The following is a 12,312-nucleotide window of genomic DNA, read 5'->3' on the forward strand; positions in this document are numbered from 1 at the left end:
AATCGAACTTAGGACATGGACACTAAAACTACTCTCTCTTCCCACTAGACCATGACATAATTGTTATGTTACTACAGATTGTTCCTTATATATATCAAGAAAGAAGACGGTGTTGGTCAGTTTTTCCATAAATTATAAAAGGAAAGCAATAAATATTTAAAAGATTTAGAGAATATTTTCTAACTATATTTAACTAGATTTTCGGATAGCTGTTACAAATCTAGTAGAACTCATTTTCTACCATAGTTAGAAAATAGATGAAAACGTAGATATACGTAAGTAGATGAAAGTAATATGGAAGAATGTATGTTCTAGAAATGTAAATATATGTTTGTTATCTACGCATTATGTTCTTCTCAACTTATAGAATATTGAAGGAATGGAAGATTGGTTATTCTGTTTTAGTAGATTAAAATGTATTTGGTATATTTTGCTTTCTTTCTTGCTAGATGGATATGTTTTTGGTGTATTAGGCATTCTACGGATGGTAGATTATTGTGTCTTACCTAGATTGCATATTTTAATTTGTCGTAGATGATAGATCTGATATTCTAACATCTTTAGTCTATTTTTAAATTCATTATTCTAAATTTCTTTTGAATCCGAAAATATTTTTCATATATCCACATGTTTGACTACTTAATGTTTTATATTTCTCTTAATTTTTTCTATTGTAAATATATTGATATAAAATTTTATTTACAAAGAGAGTAGTGAAAGTCCAAAAGTAACAAAATTTGATTTTATATTAAGGGGACAATAGTTTAGTTTATTTGTTCCTTTTCCCAAAAATTCCCTAAATATAATCATCAATATTCTTGTATTAAATTTTTATTTTCCATTCAGATTCCTTTTCTTGTTCCAAAGTTTTTCTTGTTTCTTTGCTTTGATGGCTGAGAAGCTTAATTGTTATGTATTATTACCAAAACAATAAGAAGCTTATTGTTATGTTTTCTTTTTCCTTTTCCTAGTGCAAATTTGAAAATTCAACTGTTTCCTAGTAACAGATATCTTTTTTTCAGAAGTTCGAGTGAAAAAAAAAACACTTAAAAGAATTGAAGCGTAAATTAGCTACAAACATCTGAAAATTTGTTCCAAGGAAAACAAAAGAGCCTAAAATGACAGTTAGACTAGATTGCGATATTTAAGGACATCAATCTTATTGAGATGAAATAATTTGCAAATCTCTACTAGGGTCTCCTCATCAAGCCCTTCCTTGTTACCTTCACGAAGTAGCTGGCATAACTCCTCTGATGGCAGCAAAACCTGTCTCATGAGAAACAAAGACAAAATAAGAAACAAGGAAGAAACCTTTTAAGTTGTTGAGTAAAACAGCTTACACATGTGGGAGATTGAGGCTTCTTCTTATTGTTATTGGTTTCATCTGCATTATCAGTTTGGTTTGGTAGGAGCTTAAGCAGCTGCTCGCTTCCCTGCAATATCAAAGGAGACTCCAAAGTTCATATATAACCTTTATGATAATGGGATTGTGTACCGGGAAGTAAGACATCACAGACCTGAAGAGCTCGCCAGTGGGAATATGTGCGGAATAAAACCCAGAAGAATGGTATGTTTGGTAATGGCAATACCTAAATGGAATAAAACAACAAAAGGCTTTGCTGGACTATGAAGAAACTAAACAGAAATGCTAAGGTTTTCATGTACATACCATAAACGCACTGGTCAATGGAAGCAAAGTTACTGAGCCAATCAGGTACTTCTTGTGCAGGATTGTTCCACTAGAGATCATCCAATTAGAAACAATCATGTCAGACGAAACAAAAGATTCTCAACAATGTGAAAACGGTAGAACACTGGGTAGCAAATAAAACAATTTACCTCAAAGCAATGTGGCGTAGTCTCCTGCGTACTAGTCTAGGATCTAAACTGAAACATTTGATATAGATTAGCTAAAACCGTAATTAATCTAAATTCACCAGAACATACTCATGAAGGCTTAATAAAATCTTATCGTTCATTGTCGAGATACCTAGGAGGATAAGAGACTTGTATGGAAGTGACCTCCTTAGATATAGACTTCAAGAAAATCTCAGACGGCTTAACACGAGCCAGAAGCTTCAATCCTAACCTACACATCCCAAACCACAATTCAAAACACTCTTAAGCTTATCAAAACATAGAACAAAGCCAAAAAGCCTCAAGATATGTCTGAATGACAATTTACAAACCCATGAATCTTGTTCTTAATTGATCCTTCAGGCGCTTTCTCAAGACCCGCCCACGATTTGTTCATCTAATCATCACGACAAACAGCAACAAGTCATCAAAACTGACAAAAATGTATAATTTTCTTTTGATCATAAACAAAACGACGAAAGCTTATTGGTCACGATCTCACTAGGCGCCACATAAACACACGGGTATGTCCGCTTTTATGTATATATAGAAAGAAAAAGAGTTTCAAAGTGTCTACCTTGTCAGATATGAAATCGACAAGAAGCTCGGCGTTGGCATTGATGGGCTTCGATTCAGACGATAACTTCTTCCACAAACCTCGTACAGTGGTGGGAGTAACACCGGATGGCGCTTGAGCAGCGAAAGGATCAACGGATCTGCTGAAACACCATTTCCTCCCTTTGATCGGGAACACCACCAATCTCGCTCTCATGATCACACTTTGGAGAAAAGCTCCGATTTTTTTAGTGAGGTTTCGTCAATCTGTCATCTGGTTATTGCTATAAAGGACGTGGGTTTTGCGTATATTCAAAGGAAAGATGGAAGCTTTTAAGATAATTATCGACCGACTAAACCGAGTCGAAGAAGCATTAAATGGATAGATATATACATATAAACACACAGATAAAAAGATTTGCCCAAAAAAAAAAAAATTTGCCCAAAAAAAAAAACACACAGATAACATAAAGGTGTTTGTAAGTATAACAATTGTCTTTTATGAGATTGTGGATCAGAACTGGTAGGATAATGACAGATTATAAGCACATAACAAATTGTTTAGTGTTTGCTTTTAAACCATTAGCCATTTGGATAAGCAATTAGAAACTCACACGTCACTTAGAAACTTTTATAACAATCTTATATTATATTAGGAGCTGCATGTCAAATGCATCAGAACAGCAATGAGTTACAGAGAAGTATGATACACTAATGCTAAGTTTTTATATTGGTGTTCCAAAAAGAAAAGAAAAAAATACTGTTTATATTATTATACTCCATATGATGAGAGCTTACAAGACGCGAGCTTTTGTTAATCTGGAAATCTCTGTGCAGTAAGCAAAATTAGCCGGGTTAGGCTCAATCAAAGTCTTTGGACCACCATCTAGTAAACTTTATTCAAGATTTGTTAATTAATTGTTTGACCGGCCCAATAATAACCGCGAAATTTCCCGACAATATGGTATGATACGGGTCGGGTTATTAAAAACACGGGTCTCAGTTGAACTTTGCTATATTTGGTGTGGCTTGGCTTATCCTTCTTGTCTGTCTGCAAAACCCCTCGCTTCTTTTTTTTTATCGGCAGAGGAACTTAAATATCTTACCAATGTATTGTTGCGTGTAATCTTACAATACACTCGCAAGTAAAAAGAGGGTTTCAAGTTCCTCCTTGTGTTGTTGTTTTTTTAATTCCTGGGATGAATGATCTCTCAATGCCTTGTTTAGGTAAATTTACAGGTATGCGGTTGATGCTTGCTTACTACTGTTTAGAATTCCACTTTCTTCTCAATTTTTGTTTCTTATCTTCTGGGTATCGTTCTTGAATTACAATTCATTGCATTTGCAGTCTTGGGTCTGAATAAAGCTAAGCTTTTAAAAAAAAAAAAAATTTATAATAACATACATATCCATAGCTGTCTGTTTCCCAGTTTCTTAGCTCCTGAAGATGTCTGTTTCACATTGTTATCACTGTATAATTTTTATCTTTGACATGCTTAATTTTTGCAGATATTGCTACCGTCCAACCTTCCTTGCAAGCTCATCTTATTCCACTGGGGGCTCAGAGTATTATTAACCATGCTAAAACCTTACCTAACCCATGGAGACAATCCAGTTTCTCCAAGACTTTAATATCTTACACGGGTCATCATCTTCATGTACGAAGAGGAAAATTCCTTATCACTGCAGTGGCCACTCTTGAAACCAAATATCCTGCTCAGAAAGGACACGAACAAAGCTGCTCATTATCTGCTTCTGATGATGGAGAAGAGGTGGAGGAAAGGGAAAGGTTGAGAAGGATGAGGATCTCCAAAGCTAATAGAGGGAACACTCCTTGGAACAAAGGCAGGAAGCATAGTCCTGGTGGGTTGTTTTTTTGCTTCGACATTTCATCAGCAATCTATCTGCACTTTCTTATCATTTAGTCGCTTTTTTTTTGTGTTTATGCAGAGACGCTACAGAAGATTAGAGAAAGGACAAAGATTGCAATGCAAAACCCAAAGGTGATGTCATGTAAGAATGTTCATATATGTCTTCTTTGAAGATTTGGCCACTAGTAACTCATAGAACCTTTTGTCTCTCTTCTTCCTTTTGCAGATCAAGATGAAGTTAGCAAACCTCGGACACGCTCAAAAGTCAGTACTGCTTTGTTTTTTGTGCGTGTGTTTATCATAATGTTATCTTCTCACATTGGCATGATTTTTACAGCGAGGAGACTCGGTTGAAGATTGGTGAAGGAGTGCGGATGCGATGGGCAAGGAAGAAGGAGATGAGGAAAGTGCAGGAGACATGTCATTTCGAGTGGCAAAACTTGTTAGCAGAAGCTGCTAAAAAAGGATACACAGACGACGAACAAGAGTTTGAGTGGGATTCTTACAAGATCATGGATCAGCAGAATCAACTGGAATGGCTGGAAAGCGTAGAGCAGAGGAAAGCCGTTAGAGGAGCTAAAAGCAACAGAAGAGCTCCAAAATCTCCTGAACAAAGAAGGAAAATCGCAGAAGCAATAGCTGCTAAATGGGCTGATCCAGTAAGTTAAAGTCTTGTAAATTTGATCAAACCAAACTTGTGTTAGATGCTTTGTTTTAACTCGGTTTGGTTTCTCTCTGGTCAGTCTTACCGTGAAAGGGTTTGCTCTGGCTTGGCAAAGTATCACGGTATACCTGAAGGTGGTGAGAGGAGACGTAGAAGACCAAGTGGGAATGCAGAGCCGAGAAAGAAGAGCCCTGCAAATAAACCTACAAGGGAACCAGAAAGGCAAATCAAAGTTAAAGTGGTGAAAGTAAGAAAGCGGAGAACACCTGTTTTTAAAGATCCTTTGGCGAGTTCTAAGCTGGAAATGATCAAAAGCATCAGAGCTAAAAGAGTTGCAGAAGAATCTAAGAAGATGGATGCTGTGGAACGAGCAAGGTCAGTACTGTTTAACATATCTCTTGTTTGGAATTGTAACTAACCTTTTTTTTTCTAATTCTTATCAGGATTTTGATTTCAGAAGCTGAGAAAGCTACCAATGTTCTGGAGATTGCTGCTATGACAAGCCCTGTTGCTCAAGCATCTTTGTTAGAGAGTAAAAAGCTCATAGCAGAAGCGACACAGCTGATTGAGTCTATAGAAATGAGGCAGGTTGCTTCAGATGAGGATGGGACTTCACCTCAGCCTTGTAATAGTCTTCTTGATGAATCAGAGACCGAAGTTACAACTGATCAAGAAGATCTTGGAGATGTTAACGGAACATACACTTTCACCATCAACGGAGAGAGTGTTCACTTGAACATGAAGCCTAGCGATTTGCAGACATTCAACATTACAAAGCAGCCAAACGGAACCAGAGTCCATCAACCAACAGAGTCTAATGGAGCTATCAAGCTTACGGAGAGTCCTCATCTCCCGAATGGTTCTAACGTGTACCACGGAATGGAGGAAAAGGCTGAGTCGTTGGAGTCAGGAAATGTAACCAAGAAGTGGGTTCGTGGGAGGCTCGTAGAAGTCACAGAAACAGCATAAACTTGTCTTATCAACTTCTTGTAGCGATTTAGCAGAGAAAAAAGAAATCATCATATTTGTTCAATTAGTTTTGGCTTCTTTGGTCTCATTATATGCTTTAGAGAGAAGCAGTTTCCAGTTTGAGAGATGTACCAGTTGTATTTTTTTTGGGGTCAAACAAGATATTTATAGATAGCTAGTTTCCATTAGAGTAGTTGTTTACAAAAAGGTTTTGATATCTTAAACCAGCTATGCCGAAAGTTTGGAAAGAGATGAAGCAAAAAAGGAGTAACGAGAGCAGGATTGAGCGAAGAAGACTTTTCAGAGATAATAGAAGAACAGAGAGTTTGAGAAAAGTGATCCGATTAGAGATCAGCAGAGCTGAAAATTAATGGAATAGAATTAAGTGGATATTGGCAACGAAATTGTGTGGAGGCCATGCTTACCTTCTCAGGCTACTTCCAGCGACTAAAGCAAAAGGACAAAAAGGGATGAAAGATAAGTCAACACTTTCTTCTGTTTAAGACTCTCTCCTTATTGCTCTGTTTTAGTTCTGTCCAAATGACTCCTAATTGACACTTGTTGCTGTTAAAAAGTAAACTACATAATAATCTATCTATCTATCAAACCTAAGCTGATTTCAACATTGCTCTTAGATATTGTTACCATAAACCAGAGACAAAAAAAAATTAATAATGTTCATTAGCTCTTAAGTATTGGTCTCATACCAGGTTGCACTTCCAGTTTGTAAAGTGACAATTGGTATATGTATAATAACTCAATACGTATGTTGCGTTTTGGAATAGTAAACCATTTTATGAATTTTAAAAGCTGATATTGACTGACAATCTGATGAGGAAATAAACCGACTGAACCAAGTCAACAACCCAAAGCGTGTTCCACTGACTTGTGTCCCAACCTTTCTTCAAAATCTTGAACCAGTCTTTGTTTCACATCTCCCTTGTGCCGTGAGTTATGGTTCCAAAGACAGTTTCCTCAAAGACTTAATGGACCTCCAACCAAACTTCGACATCATAAAGCTTCACCGATCTTTCAGGTTCTAACAGCTTTTACTCTTCACGATCTTTGTCTCGATGTAATAATCTTTCGTGATCCTTTCTTCCCACGCAAAAAAAAAAACAAACCAAGTTTTTAGGGTTTCACCATTTGTCAACGACATGGACGAAGAATCTGCTTCTAACGGCTCCATCTTCAGCAGAAACTTTGAAGGAGAAGACATGATGGGGAAAGTAATCGTCTTCGCAATCGTATCCCTCTTCACAGCGACTCTGTTCCTCCTCTTGCTTCATCTCTACGCTAGGCTCTTCTGGTGGCGTGTCGAACACAATCTCAGCCTAAACCAAACCCAGCCCGACACTCCTGGCTCCACAGTCATCGGCCGTAACAACCAACGACGTCGTTTCGTCTTCGCCCAAGGCCAAGAAGATCCTCCTCGCCACGCCGGTCTCGACTCTACGATCCTCCACTCGATACCGATCCTTGTTTTCAAGTCTCGCGACTTCGGAGACGGGCTAGAATGCGCTGTTTGTCTCTCTCACCTCGTTGACGGGGACAAAGCTAGGGTTTTGCCAGGGTGTAACCATGGGTTCCATGTTGATTGTATCGACATGTGGTTTCAATCTCATTCCACTTGTCCTCTCTGTAGAAACACCGTTGGTTCTGTTGAAGAGACAGGACATGGAGGAAGTGAGGGTTTGTTGTCTCAAAATCAAAACTTTGAATCTGGGCATTCGTCTCAAGATCAGAGCTCTGTTCTTGGGTTTCCGACAGAACCTCAGAACTTCCCGACAAATGTACTAGTTTGGGGAGATCACGATCAAGTTAGAAGTGCAGGTCTTGGTTCTAATGATCATCAACACGAATCTAATAGTACCAATAACTGTAACAGAGCACAAGAAGTAACGGCGGTTGTGGTGGATATTCCAGTGAGTTCAAGTGAGAACTTATCGGAGAGAATCGAAGAAGAAGAAGAAGAACCTAAGTCACCGATGTTCACAAGGTTAAGATCACTTAAGAAGTTGTTGAGTAGAGAGAAGAAAGGTGCTGTTTGCATTAATGGTTCAAGCGGTACCAATAACAGCAATGTTTGAAATAATAGCCAATCTTGAATCCATTCAAGAATTTATGTTTTGGTGTGTTTTACGCTAAGTGTGACATATATAGTTTGATTCAAATCAACATTACTATAGATGATTGATTAAACAATGCTTGCTACACAATGGAGTCAAATTCCAGTGAGTTCATGGCTAGTCTATTCTTTCATATATACCATATAATCCATAGGAAAGAATCAGAATCGATTTCCTTCGGAGCCCTCCAAAACAGATAATTTAGATTAGTGTAAATCGAAGAGGCTGAGAAGATCCCAAGGCGGGAAGGGATTCTTGATAAAACCCATGTTTGTAATATCGTCATGTCGGGGTATTTTAAAGAGTACATGATGTATAGTTTCCTCTTCCACACCGCATAAGCTATACTGTGAGTCACAATCTATTCCTCTTGTTCTAAGAATCTTTGCTACTGGTAAAATGCTAGATAATGCTTGCCACACGGAATGCCTTACTTTCGGAGAACACTTAAGTTTCCATGCGAACGCTAATAGTAGTTTAAAGTTGGGGCCGTAAAACTGTATTTTTGGTCCCTTATCTGGATATGTTGATTATGTTCGAAATCCCGATTTAACTATGTATTTTCCAGACTCCATAAATATCCATCCATAAGTATTTGTCCTCTCCGTCCTACTTACCGCTAAACCACGAATGATTCTGACATCATCAAGATGAAAATATTCATGGAGTATATCCACGCTCTTTTGGAATTGATTTATACCTCTGTGTTCTGTATTTAAATGGTTTTAAAAAATAAATATGAAATTGTGTATGTAAAATTTCGTTAACAAACACCCAAAGTTTAAGACAAAAACCAATCAAAAGTAAAAAAAAAAAAAAAAAAAGGAGAGTTTCAATAAAAAAGGGAAATACAAAGTTCCTACCCGTTCCATAAGGCTAGCTTACACATTCTCTGCATAGTCTTGAAAGGTGTAAACCCTAAGATTTTGAAACTCCTTATTAAATCCTCGGATTTCAGATATTGTCAAAGCTTTCCTGTCGAGGTTGTAGTAGAAAACGTAGAGAGGGTCTGTTACAAAGTACGCCGACAACACTATATACTACGAGAAAACATGAGGATACTGACAGACAAATTCGTCAGAATGTCGTCGGAATAGGCATATTTTGACGAATTTATGACGAAACCGTCCGTCGATATCATTTCGTCGGTATTTTCAATTTCGTCGGAATTTCGTCAGACATACCGATGAACTTCTGACGAATACCGAGAAACCATATACTGACGAACTTGCGACCACATTCCGAGAGCATTTTCGACAACATGTTTCATCGGAAATCAGAACGAACCGACGAACCATGTCCTCGGAAAATACCGACGACACTTGGTTCGTCAGAAAATACTGACGGACTAAATCCTCGGAAAGTACCGACGAACTTGGAACTGATCGAAGGAAATGTCGTCGGTATTTTCAATTAAATAAATAATTAAATTTTTCATTTTTAAATTATTTTTATTAGAATTAAATTTTGCAATTTAAAAAAAATTAATTAAAACAAATCTGAAAGTGAAAATTAATAATTGTAGAGTTTAAATTCATACAAACCGAAATAGAAAAAAAACATTTAGAAAATTTTAAAATTCAGAAAAAAACTAAGAACTGATCGAAGGAAACAAACGGTTTAGCTTCTCCATGATCTCTGCGTGGTCTTCTTTTGCGATGCCAGCTCAGCAAGGATGGTTTGGTTCTCGGTAAGGATAGTGGCGTTCTGCTGCTCCAATGCCACAATCCGTTCATCTTTGTCATGCAGCTCCTCGAGAATCATGGGATCGGCATACGGAGCTTGCGAAGAAGATGTCGGATACGAAGAAGCACGGCGGGCCAGCCCAACTAAACGGTCTCCTTTCCTTTTAGGAACGGCCTACAAAAATATTTAAAGTTAGTATATAAACTACCTTATAAAATAAACTTATTAATTTTGAAATTTACCTTTTCAACCATCTCATTGATTTACAATCGAGACAAGTTGGTTGACGCTCCTGTAGAATCGCCGTCATCAGAGAGAGGCTGAGACTGAGACTGAGATGCTATTTCAGTTTCCATCATCTCAACGACACCTTTGATGACAACGTCTTGGATTTGACCCGTCTTCTTGTTAGTGTGAGCCACCTTGATGAGTTGGAGATTATCAACGGGATTACCCTCATTTGCTTCGATCAAAAAACCGCCATTATTAGACATGATTTATACATATATATGTATAAAAAATTATAAAATATTAAAAATTTATATATATATATGTATAAGAATTATAAAATATTAAAATTTTATATATATATATATATGTATAAAATTATAAAAAATTCTTAAATTTTTTATTATACATGATTTATACATATATATGTATAAAACTTTATAAAATATTAAAAAAAAATATATATATATATATATATATATATATATGTGTGTGTGTATAAAAATTATAAAGAATTCTATATATACTGTAAACTTGAAAAACGTTTTGAAAAAATCATAAAAACGTTTTTAAAAATCATATACACGTTTTTAAAAATCAAAAAACTTTTTAAAAAATCAAAAAACGTTTTAAAACTTGAAAAAACGTTTTGAATTTTAACCAAAACACCAAAAAAATCCAAAAAAAAATAAACAACAAACCAAACAACAATCCAAACATATATATCCTAAACTATCCATTCAATCCTAGAATTTACAATCAAACAACCTAAAATTCAGGTTTACAATCAAACAACCTAAAATCTAAAAACCAAAACCCTAAAAACTTGAGATTAGATGAGGAGGGGATGGTTCTTACATGATTAGGGGTTTGGAGAAGAGATATGAGGATGAGGAGGTGATTCGCCGGAGAAGGGAGCTCGAGTTTGGCCGGAATCGCCGTCAGAAGGAGAGGAATCGCGGAGAGGTTTGAGAGAGAGGCGGTGATAACGAAGAAGAAGAAGAAGAAGGGTTTTTATATTTAATGATTCTGACGGACGAAGTTCGTCAGTATTCCGTCAGAATCATTAAATATATACGAAAAGGCGGTTCGTGAAAATTTTCACGCGGTTTGGTTTTCCCGGGGAAATTAGAATACCGACGGATATATTGTCCGTCAGTATTTTTCGACGGAATACTGACGACCCATTCTGACGGAATTCCGACGACTTAGTGTTTAGGGGTTGGTTTCAAGTTTTTAAATGTAAAATCCAGTCTTTGATAAGAAATATAGTATTTGCATAAAGATTTAACAATAAATATATTTTTATAACATGATTTAACACAACAACATTTTTTTGTAGTGTAAGATTATAAATATGATTGTATAAGTATATGAATGTTAAGATGAGATGTTGTGAAAACAATGATATGCATACATAAATATTTAAATGAGTTGTTATATTTGAACGGTTGCGATCTAATACTATACTAAAGACTTATTATGTGTTATTTTCATACTTTTGGCATATAAATTTGTAGATTTTTATGTTTAAAATTTTGTAGAAACACATGTCCTCGGTAATCCGTCAGAAAATACCGACGACATTCTGACGGACTGGACATGTCCGTCGGAATGTCGTCGGTATTTTCTGACGGATTACCGAGGACATATCGAAAATTCAATGAAACCATATGTCCTCGGTAATCCGTCAGAAAATTCTGACGGAATTCCGACGACTTAGTGTTTAGGGGTTGGTTTCAAGTTTCTAAATGCAAAATCCAAATCTTTGATAAGAAATATAGTATTTGCATAAAGATTTAACAATAAATATATTTTTATAACATGATTTAACACAACAACATTTTTTGTAGTGTAAGATTATAAATATGATTGTATAAGTATATGAATGTTAAGATGAGATGTTGTGAAAACAATGATATGCATACATAAATATTTAAATGAGTTGTTATATTTGAACGGTTGTGATCTAATACTATACTAAAGACTTATCATGTGTTATTTTCATACTTTTGACATATAAATTTGTAGATTTTCATGTTTGAAATTTTGTAGAAACACATGTCCTCGGTAATCCGTCAGAAAATACTGACGGACTGGACTCTGACGGATTACCGAGGACATATCGAAAATTCAATGAAACCATATGTCCTCGGTAATCCGTCAGAAAATACTGACGACATTTCGACGGACATGTCCAGTCCGTCAGAATGTCGTCAGTATTTTCTGACGGATTACCAAGAACATATCAAAACTTTTATGAAATCTTATGTCGTCGGTATTCCGTCAGAATACACCGACGAATTTCCGACAACCCCAACGGTTATATATGTTGATCGAAATATCGTCTGTA

At 36.2% G+C, this 12,312-nt stretch overlaps 3 protein-coding genes across 4 annotated transcripts; 2 read left to right on the forward strand and 1 right to left on the reverse strand.

Annotated features, from left to right (window-relative positions):
- Positions 1-1,031: 1,031 nt before the first annotated feature.
- LOC108860036 (uncharacterized protein C23H3.12c) lies at positions 1,032-2,785 on the reverse strand. The gene is made up of 8 exons (XM_018633945.2): positions 2,435-2,785; positions 2,190-2,254; positions 1,991-2,089; positions 1,840-1,887; positions 1,670-1,739; positions 1,518-1,589; positions 1,341-1,433; positions 1,032-1,266 (listed from the first exon to the last, which is right to left on the reverse strand). The coding sequence occupies exons 1-8, from the start codon at positions 2,627-2,629 to the stop codon at positions 1,126-1,128; spliced, it is 783 nt and encodes a 260-aa protein (XP_018489447.1). The 5' UTR covers positions 2,630-2,785; the 3' UTR covers positions 1,032-1,125.
- A 670-nt stretch (positions 2,786-3,455) lies between these two features.
- On the forward strand, positions 3,456-6,104 carry LOC108857685 (uncharacterized). Of its 2 annotated transcripts, XM_018631694.2 has the most exons (7): positions 3,456-3,651; positions 3,922-4,275; positions 4,363-4,415; positions 4,510-4,547; positions 4,621-4,942; positions 5,027-5,322; positions 5,391-6,104. In XM_018631694.2, exons 1-7 carry the CDS (start codon positions 3,612-3,614, stop codon positions 5,914-5,916), a joined length of 1,629 nt encoding a protein of 542 aa, XP_018487196.1. In that variant the 5' UTR covers positions 3,456-3,611; the 3' UTR covers positions 5,917-6,104. The 2 variants fall into 2 exon arrangements, with proteins under 2 accessions (XP_018487196.1, XP_018487197.1); XM_018631695.2 differs by lacking the exon at positions 3,456-3,651 and having other exon boundaries at positions 4,200-4,275; positions 4,363-4,425.
- Positions 6,105-6,239: 135 nt separating this feature from the next.
- On the forward strand, positions 6,240-8,336 carry LOC108860054 (RING-H2 finger protein ATL60). The gene has a single exon (XM_056986591.1). It carries the CDS (start codon positions 7,074-7,076, stop codon positions 8,004-8,006), a length of 933 nt encoding a protein of 310 aa, XP_056842571.1. The 5' UTR covers positions 6,240-7,073; the 3' UTR covers positions 8,007-8,336.
- Positions 8,337-12,312: the final 3,976 nt, after the last annotated feature.

Source organism: Raphanus sativus, chromosome 5, assembly GCF_000801105.2.
Source record: "Raphanus sativus cultivar WK10039 chromosome 5, ASM80110v3, whole genome shotgun sequence".
Lineage (NCBI taxonomy): Eukaryota > Viridiplantae > Streptophyta > Magnoliopsida > Brassicales > Brassicaceae > Raphanus > Raphanus sativus.